Genomic DNA, 22,830 nt, shown 5'->3' with positions numbered 1-22,830 from the left:
AAACAAAAAACAATTCCCTTTTTTTCTTGTGGATATTACAGAGCGACTCCACTTAAAAGAAGTGGAACAAACTGGAGTAAGAAGTTATTATTTTAATAGAGTTGTGTAACATCAGGGACAAATATAATTGACCAGATACTAGGCCAGTCTGTCTCTTCTGAGAGGGGAGAAAATGCTTTAATTAATTGAGCACCTAGTTCAAATACAATCCCTCTGCCTTTACTCTTGTCAGACGAATAATATGGAGGACACAAACCATCCCAACAGAAACATGGTGTGTTCTGGAGCGATTTGGTTGAAGGATTAGGCTGGCCCAATAAAGTATACATGCTCTATTCTGTCTTTGAGCATGGAATTACAGAATATGAAATCACAGAACTTATTTCTGCAGTTTTGTCCCTTTTCTTTCTCAGTACAGATTTTACTCTACTTATTAATTACCTCGCACTCCTAAGGTAGTGTTTTAAAATGAAAAATTCAAACGTCTTTGCAAGTTTGCTCAGTTCAAATAGGAAAAAAAAAGTATATTGCACTTGAGAAATACTGGATAGGGTTATTTTGAAAATATTTGAGTATATACCTCTTCTTTTTAATAACTGAAGCTTTCAGTGTCATAAGTTCCTTCCAGAAACTTTGCAGTTTTGAAGTAAAGAGAAAGAAAGCTCTAGTGGAAGGTGTCCCTGCTCACGGCAAGGAGTTTGGAATGAGATGATCTTTAAGGTCCTTTCCTACCCAAACCATTCAATGACTCTATGGCATTTTCTGGAGTGAACTGTTAAATACAATACAAGTTTTATCTTTTGGAAACTCTGTTTAGTAGGGAAAACACCTGACTTGGGCATTACAGTTCCTTGAATCCTGATGAAGTTATCTGTCCGGCTGGACGAAACAGAAAAGGTTTCACTATCTAGATTTTACAGCAAACCATGAGTAGGAGGCCAGCTCTCAGTAAGGTTCTGGCCTTGTGGGATGAGCACAGTGACATCAGGCATGGTAAGGGAAGTGTTTTTGGCTTGAATTCCTCAGTCTTAGGAACAGTGTTGAAAGGCCACTTGCCATCAGGGTAAGCCACAAAAGCGCCAAGACAGTTCTGGGACAGGTCAGGGGACAAACTGACTGACCTACCAATCTCAAGAACAAGAGAGGCAAACGAAGGTATAAAACAAGATCCTCAGCTCTAGTTTTGTCTCTCTAGGCTGATATACCTTGCCAGCTTTGCAAGGAGGAACTCTGTTTCCAAGACCTGTGTCACTCTACTTCACACAGGTAATTCACTAAGCCAAAAACCCCAGTAGGATTTGAACTCAATCATAAATCTCTCAATTTGGGCTGGTAGTTTCACTGTGAATACTTAGGGCAGTTTTTTCCTACACTGTAGGTATATATAGGAAAATGCTTATGTTCAGTCAAAAATATTAATCAAATTTTGCTTTGCAAAGAATTATACTTAGTGATTCCACAGTGATTTTATCTCGTGTGTTTCACAGATCCTGAATTGCTTCAGAATGCATCAAGAACACTTAAGGGGTTTTATCTTGTTGCTAGTTACTATGACTCACTCAGTATTACTACCAAGAAGTGATTGTAATCCCACTGGACAGCTTCCTGGATGTATTCTTGCTTCCTACATTAACAGTATTTATACTTTGAAAGGGAGATCATTTTACATTCCAGAAGTCATTTGGAGTCAATTAACCGAGTGGATACAAAGCAATTTGGACTGCCAACAATACCTGTTGTTAGACATATACAAGTGCAGTGGAGACAGGTCAAACATAATGTACATCAAACTCATACATCTCAAGAATCTATTCACCAGTGAAGAACAGTTGGTGAAAATAACAGTTCTGGTCAAGACATAGCTGAGTCCTCAAGTGGAACATACAGAGATGTTTCTGCTCTTTGCAATTCAAGAACAAAATAAAAGAATCAGAAAGTATTGGATGCTCTTGTTCAGGAACTGCATTGAAAAAAAGGAGCACATCAGTTCTGTGCTTGTAAATAAAGCGCTGTAACTGTGAATTGGAAATCACACATCGACACCAAATGAAGTGGGTTCTCTTTCTCAGAGATCTCCTCATTTTTGAAAAGGATATCTTATGTATCATTAGTGTTAGCTTGGTAACTAATATAAATGTATGCATGGAATGTTACTTCTGATTGTTGCAGATTGATTAAATAGCTTTATAATGTCTTTTTCATTTATGTTGCTTCCTTCTTCTCTGGAAGGAAATGGGAGACCTGGCTACCCTGAACAAAGAAAAGGATGAGGTTCTCAATGACTTCTATGCCTCAATCTTCAATGGCAAGTGCTCTCCAGGCACGCTGCCCAAGTTGAGAAAGACAAACGCAGGGACTGGGAGAATGTGCACAAGTCCATGGGAACCGATGAGATTCATCCAAGGGTCTTCAGGGATCTGGCAGACAAAGTTGCTAAGCCACTATCCATAATTTTTGAAAAACTGTGACAGTCAGGTCAAGTCCATGATGACTGGAAAAAGGTCAATATAACCCCCCATTTTTTAAAAATGGGAAATCAGAAGACCTGGGGAACTAGAGATCAGTCAGTCTCACTTCTGGGCCAGGCAGGACCATGAAGCAGATTTTCCTGGAAACTATGCTAAGGCACATGCAAAAAAAAAAGAGGTGATTTGCAACAGGTAACATGGCTTTAGCAAGGGAAAATCATGCCTGACCTTCTATAACAAGGCTGCAGCATTTGGTGGATGGGACAGAGCAACCGATGCAGTTTATCTGGATTTATACACAAAGTGTTTGACACATCCTTGTCCCAAAATTGGAGAGACATGGATTCGATGGATGGACCACCCAGTGCATAAAGAACTGGATGGATGTCTGCATGCAAATAGTTGTGGTCAGTGGCTCACTGTCCCCGCGGAGAGCAGGGACGGGCGGTGTGTCAGCGGTCGGTGTTGGGGCCGATGCTGTTCAGTGACGGGGACAGCGGGATCGAGGGCACCCCCAGCAAGTTTGCTGATGACACCGAGCCCTGTGTGCAGTTGACAGGCTGGAGGAAAGGGATGCCATCCAGAGGGACCTTGACACAGCTGAGAGATGGGTGTGTGTGAACCTCATGGAGTTCAACAAAGCGAAGTGCAAGGTGCTGCACCTGGGTCAGGGCGATCCCAGACACAGCTACAGGTTGGGTGGAAAAGTGATTGAGAGCAGCCCTGTGGAGAAGGATTTGGGGCTGATGGTTGATGAAAAACTCAACATGAGCTGGCAGTGTGTGGTCACAGCCCAGAAATCCAACTGCATCCTGGGCTGCACCCACTGCAGCGTGGCCAGCAGGGCGAGAGAGGGGGTTCTGCCCCTCTCCGCTGCTCTTGTCAGACCCCCTTGGAACACCTGTACAGTTCTGTTGCCCCCCAACATGAGAAGGACGTGGAACTGTTGGGGTAAGCCCAGAGACGGGCTGCAAAGTTGCTAAGAGGACTGGAGTACCTCTCCTACGAAGGCAGGCTGAGAAAGTCAGGGCTGTTCAGCCTGGAGAAGAGAAGGTTGTGTAGAGACCTCATGGCAACCTTCCAGTGTCTGAAGGGGCCTACAGGGAAGCCAGAGAGGGATCCTTGGTCAGGAACTGTAGTGACAGCACAAGAAGTAATGGGTACAAACTGAAAGAGGGGAAATTAGGTTAGATATTAAGAAGAAATTCTTCACTGTGAGAGTGGTGAAACACTGGAGCAGGCTTCCCAGAGAAGCTGTGGATGCCCCATCCCTGGCAGTGTTCAAGGCCAGGTGGCAGAAGGCTTTGAGCAACCTGATCTAGTGGGATGTGTCCCCCCCCTGTGACAGAGGGGGCTGGGACTAGATGATCCTTAAGCTCCCTTCCAACACTTCCAACACAGAATTCTGTGATTCTGTGATTTCTGATTGAACTGCAATTTAATATTTCACAGGCACATTTTCAGCTCATAATAGTAACTTGGGAATGTTGTGCAGTACTCAGAAAACCTCAAACATTTTTCTTTAGTTCATGCCACTCAAGTAGTCATGGCATGTAGCACCCTGCAGGCCTTTGAATAAGATTTTCTACCAGGAATTGGATTTTCTACCAGGAGATGGAATTTTTTCTCTTGCAGTCAAGCATAATTTCTGACTAGAAATTATGAAGGAGGTATGTACCATTGAATGTACAGTGATCTGGGTAATAGTACAATAAAATTTCCTTCCATTTAACTATCATTTAAACCCAGAGTCCTTTCTACCCTACACTTTTAAAACATCAAGTTTAATTCTACAGATCTTTTTTAGATAAAGGGAACTTTGTCTTAATACGACCAAGACACAGGATAAAAGATTGCTTCTTGTATTCTTACATGAAACAAAAAATTGGCAAAATGACCATGGATTTCTTCAATCAGTAAAAAGGAATACAAGAAAGGAGTCCACTAGAGGAGTCTGTTAAAAATGTCACATATTAATGAAATGGCTCCAATTACTCTAAATCTGACTTTTACAGTAAAGATTATAACTTCATATAAATAATATAGTAATATTCTTATAAAGGCAATCCGTACAGCAACAGCAATTTCTTTTCAGGTTAATAATTCTGATTTGAAAAAATGCAGACTTATATGTAGGATCATAAAGTCGTCTTTGCTAAACCAAACTGAACACCGAAATACTGCATAACAAAGATCACATTACCCAAATCCTCAATGAGCTTTGGCTAAGACATCTCAGTTGCCACTAGGTGGCACGAGTTCATTTAAATTGTCTAAATTACCAATCTTAACACTCGTAGAACAGCTCGAGAAATTTTGATCTGGATTATTTATATATAATTTTAGTATTCAGATAAAAATTTGAGTTTGTGAAATTAAAAAAAAAAATTCCCAATAATGAGTAAATATAATATTAAAAATAAGCGGCTTTTTTAATTTATTCTCTGAAAGTTTTTGACGTAGGAGAAGTAACTGCCTAATTAACCAGGTGGAAAGTAAACTCTCCATGTTAGGGTTAATGAATAGTAAATCTTGGAATTGTTCAGAGCAGGACTTTTGCCCAGAGTCTAAAATCTGACAGTATGATGAAACTTGTGGGTCTGAGTATTCAGGGTAAATGGTGATCAAATCAGATTTCTGAAATTATGTTTTTAAATGATTGGTCCTTCTCTGCCAATATGCTTCAGGCTGTACTCTGTGTCTGCTGCCCAGAAGGGAGGAAATAGGTGTTTGACAGCAGGAAGTGACCAGGGTGAGTCACAGGTTTTACCTGGTGAAGAGACAGCAGTGTAACCAAAGCCATGTCCACTGAATTCAAAACCCACACTCACTTTTCTGAATGAAACCAAAATGTGTGGGAGTATGGGATGTTATTTCAGATGGTTTGGAGCACGTCCTGACACTGCATATATATTTGTACAAGATAAATGCACACTGAAAAAGAGATGCGTGTCCTGTAAGGATATACAGATGACAACAGCTATTGGTACTTTGGTATAAAAGTGAACCAAAGCAGTAGAAAAGGAATAATTGTTATTTATCAGGATTATCAGCTACAGTACAAATCAAATACAGTTTTTCACTCTGAACAGTAGCACACCTCTAGGGCTTTTCATGCCTGATCATTTTTGTTGAAGAGCAACCAGAAACAAATAAATAAACATAGACTCATGGATCAAACAGGGACGTACATGTTATTCTCAGTATGCAAACAAGCTCATAACTATGTGCTTCAGAGCTACACCAATTACTGGACAGCACAATTTTCTGGACATGCAACAGCATTTTCACTAAGACAGGGCTGGGCTCCCCTCGACTCCCTGATATCACCTTTCCCATTCTGCTTGGTCTCGTGACATCTTACACTTGCCTACATGTAATTCAGTGCATAACAAGATTTGTGCACATAGGTTATGTAAGAATATATTTTATTAACAAACTGTTCCACAAGCGTGCTAAGTAATAACATACTTATGTAAGTAAGACAATTTTCTGATCAGGAGGGATAGTTCAGAGTAGAAATATAATTTTGTTCTTCTGTAAGTGAGTGGTTTTGAAAAACATTTTATCACTTACATTTAATTTGCAGACATGTTGAGATCTCCACAAATATTTTGTGAGAAATTACTTAAAAATAGTCTCTCTATTTTTAAAACTTCTTCAAACCCATTGCTTTGCTTATAAAATCAAGCCCATAATTATGCAGATGACTAGGAAAGAAACAGAAAGCTTACAAAATCTTCACAACCTAATTGTTAGTAGTCAAGACAGCAAGCCAAAAGAGGGGGAAAAAAGAGTGAAATTAGTCATGTAAGTCTTTTTAACTCAGTCAAAAACCTAAAAAAAGCCATATATGAGGCACCTTTTTGCTGCCAGCCTTTGGAAAGGTGTACGATTTGATTCTCGAGATAATTCCACCTCCTGCCCAACTCTAGAAACCACAATGTCAAAGAGGAACAGTGAATGTGTCATGAAAAAATAGCTAAAAATATTTTACAAAACAAAAGTGCTCTACAAGAATAAAACACTCCCAACCCTCCTCTTGCATGCCTGCAAGTACGTATGTGATGCATCAAACAAATGTAGCATAGGAAGCCTTAGCACTACATTTTGTTTCAACTGTATGCTGTCAAACCATCTTGAATCTGTAGATACACCTTAAGGCAGTTTTTAAAATTCAAGTGCACTGCCCTTTCCCCAAATCTGTATTTATACAGTATGTTTCATGTTTCTCCCGCCTCTGTTATTGAATTTTAGCCACCCCTCCCACCATATTTAGCAATGCAAAGCAGTTGATAACTTTGGTATGGGGAAGTATGACAATTGTATTGAGCAAGGCTTGAAGTGCACCTTTGTCTTACAACAAACAACGTGAAGTAAAAAGCACACAAAATGGTGTTAATTCCAAACAAAAATGAACAGGCTTTACACTTTTTACACTGACTTATGTTCTGTATAAAGATACTTTTAGAAGATATACAAATATGTTCTATAAAAATGCATTAATTTAATTAAATGTGACAAATTAGCATTTTCAGGGGTCACTGAGAGATCATACCTGACTACTTAAAACTGTGATGTAGTACTTGCAGATTAAACATTTAGACTGATGCTGAGGTTGAAATGATGATCTGAGACACATCCTCAGCTGCTTTAAACAGCCTTTGAACAGACTTTGCAGGGAGAAAAAAGTAACTTACAAAGTTAAAGGAGTCAAAATCACCTTATATCTGGTCATGGAGCCTCTGGTGAAAGGCAAGGTCTGGTTCATCCAGATCAATTTTTCAATTTGTTTTTTTTTTTAATTTAAATTTTTATATGTATTGCAGCGTGAAATACAGTGGTGATACTCTAAAGCCTTAGTGGAATAGTCTTAGCATGTCCAAACCTGAAGTTGCTTTGAAGATAAGAAAGTGTATGAACACTGTAGAAAGATCTGCTGAATGATATGCAGGACAGATTGTCCAACTAATTTAATGGCAAACTGTTCATGTATAAGGGCTTGGAGTAAACTTTACATCAGGGAAGGGATTTGCGTTGCATTTGCTACTGAGTAAACTTGGAGTAACAAAGTGTAAATGTTTCTTGTAACATGGATTTTTAATGATACTAATATGCTTCCTCTGCAAAAGGAAGTAGTTTATGGTTCAAGTCTGTAATGGAGGTTAATTTTTCCATGTAGAATGTGGAGGCTTGCTTATTCTTGCTTCTCTTAGAACATCATGGATAATATGAAACATCTGTAGTATTCCCACACTGAGTGTGTTTGATCCATCTCTGTAACTGCAGGTACACCAGATGATACACATGGGACCTCATGTGCTTAAACTTCGTGGACTTACTTGTAAGTGGCACAGATCCAAACCTTGAGGCAATATTTAATAAAAAATAAGAGACTGATTTTGGTTGCATTATTTCCAATTATTTAAAAGGGCACTTCTGATTTTCAGAAGTGAAGGAATGCGAATGCTTGTTCACAGACCTGCAGGGGCTCAATAGTACCCAAATAAATATAATTGCCTAAAATATTTTTCTATAATGTGGAACAACATCAAGATAATGACTTAGATGATTGAGCTCTCCGGGGAGACAACTAAATTAAGCCCTTTTTTTCAGATGAGATTGACTACCTCTGAATAAGACAGTGTTACGTGATTCTGTGTATGTATCACACCTCGGGTGGCTCCTCTAATCAATGGACTCTGAGAACTTAGGCAATTAGAATAATAGATTGGCTTGCTCAGTCTTTGTGGAGTTGGAGAAAGAATTGCCCCTAACTCACTGCACAAGGGGTCAAACCCTCGTGCAATGCTGGATGTTAACTGCACACAGCAAATAAGGTAAAGTGAACCTCCATTTCAGCCAGCAGATTCTCAAAGTGAACAATGTCAATAATACAGTATCTCTTCTTCTATGGCTGATACAATCACTATAGAACATGATCATCAGTGAGGCATTTTGCCTGTTTTTTTCACATACATTATATGTGTAAAAGAAGTTAAAAATTAAATGATTACTAGAACATTCAAAACAATGATGAAAGCAATACTACTGTAGAGTATGTTAAGCTTCTTTTCAACTTACTGCTTATATCCCTAGAAAAACAAACTCACAGCTGCAATAACGTAAAAGATTTAGGATTCCCAAAGCAGTATGTGACTGTAATCCTTCTCAAATAAATGCTGTTGCTGTATCACCACATAATCTTACCTTAGGAAGTGTTCCAGAGGGAGAAGGATGAGCATTAAAACCAAAATTATCTGTAAAATAATCAAATGTAGAACGATACTGAGCAAGGTGAGAAGTTTGTGTGAGAATGCAGAATTTTACATAGGGAACCAACTTTCTAGTTTTTAAATCACATTACAGTGTTTCTCTTGGACCACATTCTTTGCTCTTTTTTCTTATATGCAGCAGACTCTGGTATCAGCTGCCACAGAGACAAAAGCATGTGCAGTGCCTAAATGATTCAAAGGAGAAGAAAAAGTACAGGTGGGAAAAGTACGTAATGATTCAAAGGAGTAGAAAAATGAAAAATTAAGCTTTAGACTTAGTGATTTTAAATGTATTTTCCAACTGTGATTCTATTCTATTCTATTCTATTCTATTCTATTCTATTCTATTCTATTCTATTCTATTCTATTCTATTCTATTCTATTCTATTCTATTCATCTTCTCACCATGGCACTGGTATCCAGCCAGAATGACATAAGAAGGCCTTGGAGAGAGAACATCACTTCTGGAGGGGCACAAGTTAGACACAGATCCATCAGAAGCATCTCTTTTCCCCTTTCAGTCAGAGTAAGAGGGAGGGCAAGGTCTTTTCAGTACGACATGACATTAAAGAAGAAACAGGATAAAAAGCACACTGAACCTTAGGACATGTCCCTCCACGCCTTCTCCCCCTTCCCCCTCTTTATCAAGGAGATGCCTCTCTGATCCCCATTTCCAGCATCTGGTGCAGCCAATCCATTGTTCTGCCCTGCCCTCCCCAGCAGGGGAAGCAGCTCTTCATCTTCCAGAGACTCACCTGCTGGGTGCTCCCAACCTGAACACCCAGGGCAGCACTGCTGATGTGCTTCAGCATCTGGAGTGAGGACCTTTGGGGCAGTGCTGGGGAGACCACCTCATCTGTGTGTGTCGTTCCAGCAACACTCACTGCCCCTTTGAGCAGCAAGCCACATTTCAGATCTGACACTAATTTAGAGGCAGCAATAATCTGAATTGCTAGCCTGGAGCTAAAGGATCTGCCTCCATCATGCGTGGTCTGGCAGGTATTAACTTGTTTGAAAAGCAGAAAATCTGCACCCAACCTACATGTCAAGTGAAAAAATGTGCATGTCTTTATCATAATTGTCATGGGTGCTCATAAACATAAAAATAATAGGAATAACTCACCATTTTCTGAGCCAAGTTGTGGACAAGGAGTGGTAAGGACCCTTAGTAATCCATCTGGTTTGTATGAATAATGCTCAACTAACTAACAAAATGAGAGGGGAGGGAAAAAAAAAGAAAGAATAAGAGAAAAGTATGTGAAAAGGTAAGGGTGGTACAATTATATATTGTCTCTTTAGGACTGTGTGCATACGTATAATCATTGCTATATATTACAACAAATGACCTGGGTATACAGCAGATCTTTACTGCACATGTTCTTATCTCATGTTTACTTTTATTTAGCAGGGGTTCATGTTTCTGAAGTAACCTTATGGATGAACCTTGAAAGTGATCCAAGAATTGGATTTGTAAGACTCAGCATTCCCCACTAGTTCTGCTACTAAACAGGTTTGTAAGTCTGAGTAAATAATTTATTTTTATGCCTTTGGGTTTTCATCCTCTTCTTTTTTGTGTTTTGTTTTGTTTTTTGTTTTTTGTTTGTTTTTTTTTTTTTGTTTGGTTTTTTGTTTGTTTTTGTGTTTTTTTGTTTGTTTGTTTTTTGTTTGGTTTGTTTGTTTGTTTTAATTTTTGGGGTATAGTTACAGTGCAAGAATTGTCCTAATACACAATGCTTTCTTTGGACCTCAAAGTTGGAATGAGATGTATGCAGTTAATAAATGTATAGCACAAAACAGTTGTGTCCATTTGTGCCCGAATTGTCCTCTCCACGTCATTTTGTTACAGATTTGTTACTTCTATTTTTACTTTGGTGCCTTTGGGTAGAAAGGAGACAGTCTGTGAGAGTAAGAGTTGCAGACATGTTAAAAAAAAAAATTGTAAGACAGCACAGCTGCTTTAAAATTTCCAGTGACACCAGGAAAGAAATATGCAGGACATTTACAAAAAGGCTAAGAATTAATATATGCAAACAAAGAATCATATTTTAGATTTGTGAGTCACTTTACATTAATAGATTTTTAAGCAAGAGGACATAAGAGATTTCTATGGGGGTTTCAATTCCCTCAGTACTCATTTCACTAGTATTCAATTTTAGTATTAAGAAGTATGCACTTCTTAGTTATTTAATCTTTACCAATGTTCAAACATATTTTGGTGGTAAGCCTCAGCAAATTAACCTTTCGCAGATTTGAAGGTAGAGAATTTCAAAGCTAAAGACTGCATTATGTGTACAGCATCTCAAATCATTCAATTTGTACTTCCTGGAACTCTCTTTGCTGCTGTCATAAAGGTCATTAACAAAAGACTACACCAAGCATAGCCATGAATATGGTCATTTGCAAATGCAAATGGACTTCCATTCCAGAGAATGTTCAGCCAACTGAATAACTAATTACAGCAATTTTGAACTCGGCTAGGCTGCAACATTACATTTAGAAATGATTAAACCCTCTACACTCACATAGCTGTCTGTATTAACATATATTTTCCTCACGTATAGAAGCCACACAAAGTTGGAAACATATAAAAAATAACCTGCCAGAACACATTGGTTTTGGCCAAAGGCTATTGCAACATGGCAAAACAAAACAAAGCTGCCTTGGTCAGTTACAGGGAAATCTGATGACAGTTATCCACGTGATAAAAATTTAACAGACCTGCCAGAGGGTGTCAAACCTTTTTCCGTCTGGTATGGAGAGCTTTCCTGTCTTATCTCTGTCAATTCGGTAATGCAGTACTTTTCCATCATTTAGCAGGCACAGGGCATAGGAACCATTCCTGTCCCTCTCTCGGATACTGCAGGAATAAGATTTTCAGGGTTACAATCTAACAGGAATATTTTTTAGATTTTGAGTTAAAAACAAAACAAAGTCAGCATTGCAACTTTTGGAGACATTTTGTTAAGCTTTTCATTTATTTCTTTGCGTAGCTTGTTTTCAGATAAATTCCCCGAAGTTTCCCTTCTTTTCCCCAAAATGCAACAGATTGAAACAGAAAATCCATGGCTGCAGAACACTGTGCAATGCATAAAGACTGCTCTAAATAAGCATTTGAAAGCTTCTGCAGTGCTGGCCTACCTCTCTTGTGTATTTTATTTGACAGTAAGAGCAGAAAATAAAACATTAAAAGAATATAATGTGAAAATCAAACAAAGAGAAAATCTCTGTGCTCTGAAATAGATTTTTTTTTTTCTGGGAATGCATTTCTGTAATCATTAATTCTTAAAATTTCAGTAAAGACATTGCTTTGTTGCAGATTTCATGCAAAATTCATTTGAAACTCTAGGTGGCGTTGGCACATATATATCTAAACTTCACCATGGACAGATCATGAAACGTAATATAAAAATCGTGTCTAAAATTCATAGGTAGCCAGGATGATCTCCTTTTTTCAAAAGACCTGCAAACACCATCTCAGATGCCTGTGAAGTGTGGCAGAGTTGTTTTATGTGTACTCAGGGTCTGTGTATTCTGGTGACTGGACTCAGAGGAGACAGGAATTTGCCACTGGCTCCATCACAGCCAGTGCAGTGTTTCTGAGTTTAGAAAGTAGGCTTTTTCTTTTAGTTTGAGTTGCCCATGTGCACTTACTGCTGACAGTGAGACAGCAATAGTGCTAGACCAAAAATTTTCTGGCTTTTTTAGTGAAAAACACAGATTCTGCAACAGTGAAATATTTCTTGCTCCAATGTGCACAGAAATCTACTCACTCTCTCTTGAACTCTTTTGAACAGCCCTGGAAAGAAATACAGCAGTATATGCTCACTAAGATGCTGAGAAGCTTTGTTGGTGCAGCACTAGTACTTGTTATTGTATCTCAAAAGATTGCAGAGGTAGGTATTACATTCTGTTCCTCAGCTGACTCACTCAACGCTGAAGTAGAACTATGTTTTGTCTGAACTACTCATGCACCTGCTTTTTTTAAGTAGAGTGATTCTTGTTGCCTCATATTGAACAGGACACTGGCTAAAGGAAAAGGGAAGTAATGTCAATTTTTTTTGTTTTCTGAAACCAAAGTAGCTTGCCTAAGTCTCTAAGGCAAATTGAAACACACTGTGGTTTTTCATGATAGGTGTTTTCTCAGCATGTTGATTTCCTGTGCTGACTGACCAGTGAAGAGCAATGGGCTCTGCTAAAATGAAGAGTGGCTTTTACTTTGTCTTCCTCTGACTTGCTCTAAGCAAATGAGGCTTAGAAAAGTATTTTCAGAATAGAGGACATTGCTTCTAAAACACAAACTTTTTTGCAATCAAACTTCTCCTCAGAATAAAGCACAAGTAAGACTAGAAAAATGCAATGGATTGCTTCCCAGTAACAAATGTCCTTTGTGTTCCACGTGAAAAAATGGTGGCTCCAGTGCAATTAGATCTATTGAAACTGATTATCATTTGCAAGAGTTGATACTATCACAAGAAGCACTGTAAACATTTCTTGAGAGCACAGGCACCCACAGGAGAGGAGAGCCCTGATTGCTAAAGACCATAGCACAGACCCAAACAGCTCTATCACAGTTTAGTGAAGGATTTAGGCAGAGTTCAGGTTTATAAGGTTGCAGGTGCATTTCTGAGTGTTTTCTTCCCCTAACCCAACAGCTACATAACTCTGAAGACATCTGCAGTTCACAGTCAGGGCAACTTCTGTCAGACTGCTCTATCACCCCACATCCTAAAAGAAGTCTCCATTCTAACACTAATGATTGACCAGGGTCCAGGGGGAGCCTTGTTCTCCTAGGGTCAGGAGAAAAAAACACCTAGCAGGTGTCTTTTAAACTGTAGGTAGTCAACTCCAGTACAACCAGGATCCTTACAAAAAAACCAGCAAAAACCAAAAAACAAAACAACAACAACCAAAAAAACCCAACAAAAAACCCCCAAACAAACAAAAACCCCAAACCAAAACACACACACACACACACACAGAAAACTCCCCAAAACCACAAAAAAAACAACAAAAGAAAGCATTTTGGCAAGGAAGCCAGTACTGAAATATCACCTGGTCTTCCATTTCATGCTATAGCAGAGAATTACAAATGTACAGAAGAAAAACATAAAGATAATAAACACCTGTAGATAAACAATATTGCCCTTTCATCCACTGAAATTAATCAGAAATATGAACAACTTCATTGAGAAAAAAATTGAATTCATGGATATTTTCAAGAAGTGCCAAGCTACCTAGATTTTTTAAAACAACACAAAAAGGAAAGTAGAATCTCAAACTGTTACCTTATGCAATGCAATCAAATTTAGGTATTGGTTTTCTATTTCATACAATCTATGTTTGAGTAATTTCTATGTTTTTGTGACTGTAACCCAGATAGCAATCAATACCTATTTGGACCATCATTACAGACAGTGTAAATATCTATCCATTCCCTCCTTTGGTAAAGTCTATTTTTCTTTGGAAGTAAAATGAACAATGCCTCAATTTTTTTCTGCTTCCATCTGAAAAACCAAATGATCCCTCTCTTTCTAAAGGAAAATATCCCTGAGGGTAAAAAAAAAAAAAAATAAATTGCTACTATAACATGACTCATTTACTGTGTAGAAAAAAACCCCAGAAGTTGCAGCATTTTACAGCGGAGAATAATGAAGAAAATAAAGGAGTAAAATGCTTGTTTTAGGAATGGTGTGACATTGTTCTTCCTCCTGAATCCAAGGCCAATCCAAGTTTATTCTATGCCTTGCTTTGCCTTCTCAGCGATTACAGCTTTGTTGACGCCAGAGATACTGACATTCCTCACTGCTGATCGAGCTCCAGCCATTCCCTGCTTGTCTGCCCTTATGACCATCTCTCTGGTAATGCTATTAGCAACATGGCCACTCATTATCACTTCAAAGATCTGCTGCACACTGCACATGTTCCAAGTTTTAAGGCAATAAGGAATGAACTTGGTGCCATCTGTAGAAGAATTATATAAAGGACAAAATGGATCGACCTCTGCCTGCATTTGCATCATTTCCTCTCCTCTGTTCGGTAACACACTCAAAGCTGCTTCAGAAATGTCAGCACACTATAGAATTTAGGAGACAGCTCAGCCTCACACTGTTGCTATCTACAACGGAACCTGAAAATTCACCTCCTCCTAAGGCTGCTGCACAGTTACAAAATACTTTTGCGAGAAAGATTGCATCACACTGGTCTGTTTTAGCTGACTTCACCCTGCTGGCAAAATAAACTGTGTTCCACCAAACCCCTGACAAACAGCTTTGCTGTAAAACTGCACCTCAATAGGGCACCTTCTCAGCTCAGCTACCTTAGGAGGGGACCGCGGCTTTTTTCACACCTTTGGCTCTTCCTGCTGAAGCAGACAAAGAAGAGCCAGCTTTGAGAAGCCACAGCCCCACTGCAGTGTCACTCAGCTATGCACCTAACTGAAGTTCAGAACACAACTCTCCCAAGCTGCCATGGAGTGGAAGACAGCACCCCCAGAAACAAGGTTCACTGTCTGTGTTTTATCTTGAAACGTTTTTCTGTCGTGTAAGTCCATCAACTGCTTGGCACTTTGGAGAGGAACTTCATCGTTAATTAGTAGCCCTGAATTGAGGTCTCATTTTCACCTTATTTGATATCAACAATGTCCAGTTCCATTTGTGGATACAAACTTAATATCAGTAGAATCATTTAAAGAATACTCTACAAGGTCAGATAAATCTCCTAGATCAGTATGCACCCTAGTAGTGGGAAAGTCCTAGAAGGCAGTAAGATTAGTGTAAATATAGACTGCTAAGTATAATAGGAAAAGAAATTTTTAATCAAGAAAAAGACAAGAAAACTCCTACAGACAACTGCAATTCAAAACTTGTTATTTTGAAACGTTTTTACTAGTGTTAATTATTGTGACATATAAGAGACAGTTTAGTTTCTAGATGTCATGGGATGCCATGACGAGCATTGCTGTGAATCATTCTAATAGTCTAAACTACTTTTGTCCTCTTTAGTAGTCTCATTGCATACTGAAGACATTCACATGATACCAAAATAGTTTCCTACTTTCTTTTTACATAACTGTTCATATTTTATGTGAACTACATAACACCCGTGAACCCATGTAAAAAGTTTACAGAGACTAAACTGCTAATTATGCAATGCCTTCACTTACATTTCTGTAATGTTGATTTTTAAGTTTAACAGTCTTTCTGAATATTCTTTATCCCCCTCCAACTTCAGAACTTCTGGTTTCTAATACACATGCAAGATCACATGTTCATGTAACTGAAGTGGTCATTACTGGTGATAAATCAAGATGTGCCAACACTTACCACATAACAGAGCTGTTTCCTATGTGAAACTGTAGAGAAAACTGACTTTTCTTATATTGCTGTTCTGTCACTGTTAGCACAGTTACAATTTATTTTTAAACTGGTTCACATGTGTACAGTCACATACATAATATTGACAACATTATAAATATGTTATGATACATTATAAATATAAATACTATTACAATATCAATAACAGTATTACCAATGTTAATAGTTTGATCTATGATCAATGCGTCCTACCAGGCAAAATCTAATAAAACCCAGAAGTTTGGTCAAGAATTGTCATCCAACATAGAATGCAAAGTGTGTTAATGAATTTAACTGGGGCTTAAAGTTCTCTATTTCCAGTTGTTCTTCATATTCTTTTAGAGATATTTTACTTTTATTCTACTGCTACATTTTTTTCCCCAAATTTTGTGCCAAGTGGCAATCTTACTTAAGTGTTCTTCCCAGAAGAGAAGGACACCTTTTTATTTCATGTCATTTCATGACATTGTTGCTATGTTTGGGTTTGAAAACAAACTCTTTAGCATCCACATACATTCTTACTTTATTGACTCTTCACTCACGAAAAACTTTAAAAAGACCTTTGAAAATTCCCAGTTAGCTCAGAATTTTTCTTTGAGTGAGTTGTAGTGTTGTCCTTATGGTGTTATTCACGGTATTTTGAACTGCAGTCAGGAAACTTTTCAACTATTTCCATAATTAATATATTTAGAATAATTCTAGATTTTGTAATCCTATACTGCTGCAAAGCAGTGCTAAAGAAATCTAGATTTAGATATGTTCTCAGAGAGACTGCTGTGCTGGATTTTGTTTCAAGGCAGTTAGGTCAGACAGATAGCAAATTTCTGGTGCAATGAAGTTTCAGAGACTTGTTAAAAATATATAGAAATATTCTAGTCTTCTAATATTTATTATTTTTTTCCATGATAAAAATGTGATTTTTGTCATATACTAGCATCAGTTTGTGGAATTGTTAAATAGCCCTGGAGTACTTCATCTCATTAAAAATCTATCTTCCCTCTATGTTCCCGGGCTCCAATTCCTACCTCAACAAGCAAACTTGTCTTAGACCTTGACTGTGTTTAAGTTTTACTTTTCAGTCAGCAACCAGGCTTGAGTATATCAGCCAGTGTAAGAAAAAACAGTCCCTGAGCAGCCACATCCACAAACTCACAGTCTTCAGTTCACAGACGTACAGAATATTCTGCCAAGCACTGCTGCTCGGTAAGCAAAGCTGTGTGATGTCTGTGCCTGAAATGTAAAACAATGCACCACTCTCACACACAGTAGCTTTGCTGATGCTGCTTCAGTTACCCAGAAATGAGTGGTTTATTTCTCAACACCTTCTGAGCAAGCCCATGTTGAAGCGAACTGCTGCAGAAAACCTCTCTGAATTAGACAGTCCTTTTGTTGTTTGCTGTGAACCTCTAGGTCTATGGATCTAAAAGCTAGAAAGGCTCAGGAAGACAAAATAATGGATTTCTGACGCAAATGAGCAACACATTATTTCTCTTGCTGCTCTGTTTATTCCCTGAGACCATAAAAGTAAATGGCAGGTGAGTGGTTACTAAGCTCCAAACTGACCAGATAGGAAGTCTGTGCAAAGACAATCAATGCACTGGAAAACACCCTACAGATGCAGATGTAAACATTATTATGCTTAATAAGAGAGACCCAAGCTCAACACACTAGCAGTTATATACTCATATTACTTAAGCTCCTGTGGCACTTCTTATGGTTTGAAGAGAGCCCTAAAGTTGGCATTTTCTCCTCTATGGGTTTATCTACCTGATATGAAAGCAGCCACCTGAGTTCCAGCAAAACTATATAAGGTACAGACCCACCAACACAACTAGTGGGACAAGGCCTGAATATTCCCCACACAGCTCATTGAGCATGTCACTGCAGACAGCTCAGTCTTTAGGGAATCTTTAGGGAACACAGGGAAATCCTGGGAAAGTATTTCTATTCAAAGCAGTAGGAATGCTTATAGAAAATTAAAATGAGATCAGTGTTTATAATAGAGACTGAAAAGGTCTAGTCTGCTAAAAAGTCTCACTCCCTTACTCCAAAGCCTACACCTGTTGTTAAGAAATATTAGCCAATGGATCCTTTTCTTTGGAGAAAAATTAGCTTCTTTCCCCCTCCCCTCCCCGTTTTTGGCCACATAGAAACGTGCATGAGGCAAACTGGAAAAGCTGCAAATTTTAATATATGATCCATATCGTTACTCAGCTGCTATAACATCGATTTGGTAAGGTGTTGAAACAGAAAGCAGTAAGGCAATATTTTTTTAGGAAAAAAAAGAAAAAAAAATCATTAAAAGAAAGGATTGATGTTTTATTTCAGATTACATGTCCACCTGACCCTGTGTCTAAAATGTAGGAAAAGAAACTAGCAAAGTCAGATGTCAAGAAAAAGGAGTATTGAATGGTAATGCTGGGTTGGTAATCTAGAACAGCAACTATGTACATCAAATCCATGAAACTCCTGTGTGGCGGGAAGAAGCACTGATAAAAGATGAATCTGCAATAACTGAAATATATGGCTCCACGAACTTTTGTAACACTTTTTTATTACAGATATAACAAAATCTGTGACAAATTTATGCCAAGGGTTTGTTACACTTGGCAATGAAAGCAACTGGGTAAACGACCCTCTGGATGTGAAACTCAGAAATACAGACTAAGGGGCTAAAAATGCAGATGCATGGCTAATTGCATGAGACACAAAAAAAAAATTCAAGGACTGAGAGATGAAAAGAGTTTTCAAGAAATGAGATGTCACTACATTCAACATATTCATAGGTAAGACTTCATAGGAATTAACTCCACTGAAAATTAAGATTTAGAGGAGTTACTGGTTCCTGTGTGGTAGAGTCACAGCAAATCAGTAAAGTGAAAGAGTTGTTACACACATAGGTGATGAAATTTCTCTTGGAAATTACACACCTCTAAGTGAGCCTTACCCGACCATGACTTTTAAGGTTCGTTTTCTATCATTGTATAATTATTCTCTTGTTTGGAGTGGGAGGGGGAGAATGACAAAAGGTGGCTCTTTCAAAACACTGATATTTTCCAAATGAGAACTTTCCAAAAGAAAACCTTTTTGGTTAGAAGTCTTTGTCTGGCTCTAGTCCGTACTGATGGCTGTCTGTCACTGTCCTGAGAGGCACACTTGTTCTCAGAAAACAAAACATCAGGCCAGCCAAATGCAGATGGTAAGCAGCAGACACAAGGTGGTGCTGTCAAGGTGGAAGCAATTCCTTCTTCCAATATGCTTACCCACAAAACAAAGCATCACCACTGTCCCTGGGACACCTGGCAGATACAGATCCCAACAGTTGCCAAGATAAGCAGTTTGCCTATAATTGTACCAGTTTAGTAAATGTACATATGGGGTACAGGCAGTCAGGTTTTGGCAGTGGGGCTGCAGAGGCCAGGGGCTGTCCTGGGCTCCAGCAGGTCCCAGTGGACACCCCTGCAGGTATCCCATGCTTTTGCTACAGTTTCCCATCTTTAGTTAGGTGAGGCACTTGCTCAGTGTAGAAAGCATCATGTCTCGTCTATCATGCTGGACTGGGTTCTCTCACTGCGAATGAGCCACCCTTCAGGGCATGGTCTCATCTGAGATTTATTCAGAAGAATTTTACAGCAGCCCTGTAGGCAAACAAGCAATACCACAGAAAAAAAAGCACTCACAGAAATTTTCCATTGTTTCTTGACCCAGCGAGGATACGGTGCTCTGACTCCTCCCGAGAGATCCTCCCGTGGAACCACGGCATCTTTTCATGGGCTGTGGTGGCAATCAACTTCTCCAGCTGAGGCTTCTGACTAATGATAGCTTGTTCAAGAGCATGGCCCTGGAGAGTAGTAAAAGCATGGTGGGACAGTCAGACTATCTTCTGCAATAAAAACATGGCAGGTTGACCCCCAGCCTAATGGGACTGATTCTGGGACATCCAAAATCTGCGTGTATTTGTTGTGTGTGAAGAAAAGGTCTGGTTTCTGTAAAGACTTTAAACCAAAAACTAACGTATGGCAATCTAAACATCACGAAACTGGGGTTCTTCCTGTACCTCTGAGAAAAAGAAGGAAAATTAGGCAATAAATTAAGCCCTTAATATAGCAGAATTTAACCGTATTATAATATGCTATACTGTGATTTAAAATAAAGTCTTACTTTTATGCTAGTGAGACATACTTAAGTAAACAGTGTCAGTGTGAGATTTCAAACATACCTCCAAATTACATATCTTGTGGCAGTGTACTGATATAATCTGAACGTGCTTTTCATTGTTGCAGCATGTCTATGTCAAAGACATCAACGCAAATTTCCTCAGAGCAGACAGAACAGTCCCAATTTTAGAGTGAAGTGATAATTCTAATCTCATCTATAACCTACCAATTCTAAACGAGGCCCAGAATCTCATGGCAAAACCCCCTAGTTTCATTAGTTTTTAGCTTGAGTTCATCAGCCTCCCTTTAGACTGGGCTCAGACTCTGCAGAAAAAAGATTGTGAGCCTCAGCACTTGCAGAAAATAAGTTTCGGCCTTTGCCAGTTTGGGAATTGTTCCACATATTTCAAAGAGTAGAATTCACAGGGTTACTTGCTAGTAGCAAAGGAGATTAAAAATCTTGTGTAGATCTGTGAGTTCATGAAGATAACTCATGATGGCATTCCAAGGTGAGATAATATTCCTGTTGCAGACTCCTGTACTAGTGTTGCCATGTTAAGACTGGCTTCCTCATAGTAATTCTCAGGAAAAAAATCCATCCTTCACATGGAACATTCCTACTTGGCACATGCAGTACTGAATGTACTGCAGTTCTACACTGCAATGTAGAAACTCCCCTGTTTCAGGAAAAGTTAGTTTTGGACACAATCTAAATTAGCATCATGGAAACAAGACCAGCTAAGAGAGGAGGATGCAAAACAAGTCATCACGTCACCATGCCTCTCTGAATATCATTTCATAAAAATTCAGAGCTAACAGCAATCAAAGAAATATTTTTTGTATCTTGTTCATGACATCTATTAATTTTTGGTCCAAATCTGATGAGACATGTTAGTGCAGTAGTAGATAAGATTATGCTAGCCCAAGACATCACAGAAATTCTAAGTTTTGTAAATTTCAGGGAAACTACACTTAGGGCCAAGTTACTGCATTTCTTGGGGAGAAGAAAAACAACCCACTGTTCAAACTCAAATGGCTATAATTCCATTGTAAAAAAATACTACCTAGCAACAGCAAGAGCTAGAAACAAACACCGGAATCTCTTTTTCTCCCAGCTCAAAGACCACTTCATGGCAAGATCAGTCTGGTTTTACCTGCAAATTCCAAGTTTGTTTGACATATTCTCTGATAAGGTTCTCTTTCAAATCTTCAAAGGGTCCTGTTTTGGGTTCAATGCCTGGTGGTCGGTTGAAAGGTTTCCTCAGTAGACAGATAAGGCCATCAGCTTCCTCTGAGTGATACTTAACGAGTTCAGCAGGACTGGCATGTGACTTGCCTCCTGCAATAGCGTACGAGCCACTCAGCTCCCTCTCAATTGTGTAGTGATGGACCTTCCTTCCGTGGGCCAAGGATAAGGCAAAGCCCCCCAGGTAATTCCGGCTTTGGCGGAGCAAGTACAGTCCATCACTTGCTCCTCCTTGCATCAGGTACTCCTCGGCATCTTCACGTGTGATGTTGCCGAAGAAGTACGGCAAGTGGTTGGCAGGGTTTGCTGTGTTGGAAGCCATCCCTTTTCTTTTCCAAGTAGTAAACCCAGTATCTGAAAATACACAGACAGAGACATGAGTATCAGTTGAAAAAAAGCGGATAAACCAGCAAATGGTGGTTCACCTGTGGTATGTTAACAGAATCACAGAATTATTTAGTCTGGAAATGACCTCCGAGATCAGGGATTCCAAGCTGTGGCTGATCACCGCCTTGTCAACTAGACCATGGCACTGAGTGCTCTGTCCAGTTGTTTCCTGAATGCCTCTAGGGATGGTGACTCCATCACCATCCTGGGCAGGCCTTTCCAACCTTTAACAACTCTTTCTGTGAATAAATTCTTCCTGATGTCCAGCCTGAACCTCTACTGGTGCAGCTTGAGGCTGTGTTGGTAATGCATTTGTTGGTGATACATAGGGCTGGTAATTAAAAAATTATTTTGGAATGAGGATCACACTTGTATTTTAATCTTGTTAGAAGTTGAGTTTTTAAATCTTAATAGAAACTTTTTCCCTGTTATACAGTAATAAAAAGATTTTCCATAACCGCCCAATTTTCTTTTAACTCTTTCCCTGTCTGCTGTGTTGCTTAACTATACAGAGGTCCTGACATCTTCATTTGTCTGAGTGTCTCTGTCCATTCTTTTTATTGGCCTCCTTCAATAAGAGGAAATAACTAGGTAAGAAAGACTAACTGAGAATAGTTTTATGACATATAATTTTGCCTGTAAGAGAATTGTATGCAAGCATGTGGGTTGAGTATGGACAAAAGCCATATCGAAGCATGAAATTAAACAGTTAACATTTCTCTCCACAGAGATTTATCAGGGTTTTTTTATTAGTTTTTTTTAATGGTAAAAAAAAAAGTGACGTCTTTTTGAATAGTTTCAATTTCAAACAGCTCATATTGAAATAATATGAAAGCGTACTACCAACAAAAACATAGATGAGAATCAAATGCAGCATCTCTGAAGAATATTAGTGATCATAACAAAAATATCCTCAGTTCTTTTATTCATAACAATAAAAGCAAT

General features: G+C 38.8%; 1 protein-coding gene across 2 annotated transcripts in view; it reads right to left on the bottom strand.

The window, feature by feature from the left end:
* Positions 1-22,830, bottom strand: part of SYK (spleen associated tyrosine kinase) — a 48,555-nt gene that overhangs the window by 8,426 nt on the left and 17,299 nt on the right. The window contains exons 2-7 of one of the 2 annotated variants that reach the window (XM_051777426.1): positions 21,407-21,852; positions 19,776-19,936; positions 11,462-11,600; positions 9,867-9,948; positions 8,679-8,728; positions 6,331-6,399 (exon numbers count right to left, since the gene is read on the bottom strand). In XM_051777426.1, the coding sequence (XP_051633386.1) occupies positions 6,331-6,399; positions 8,679-8,728; positions 9,867-9,948; positions 11,462-11,600; positions 19,776-19,936; positions 21,407-21,820 (915 nt within the window). In that variant the 5' untranslated portion in view covers positions 21,821-21,852. Of the gene's footprint in view, positions 1-6,330; positions 6,400-8,678; positions 8,729-9,866; positions 9,949-11,441; positions 11,601-19,775; positions 19,937-21,406; positions 21,853-22,830 lie in introns of those variants that run through there. The other variant, XM_051777427.1, reaches the window with a different exon arrangement.

This window comes from Manacus candei, unplaced genomic scaffold (assembly GCF_025592945.1).
Source record: "Manacus candei isolate 608988 ecotype Guabito, Panama unplaced genomic scaffold, ASM2559294v1 h1tg000010l, whole genome shotgun sequence".
Lineage (NCBI taxonomy): Eukaryota > Metazoa > Chordata > Aves > Passeriformes > Pipridae > Manacus > Manacus candei.
Note: the sequence above shows the minus strand (reverse complement) of the source record. Positions and strands in the feature narration are given on the sequence as shown.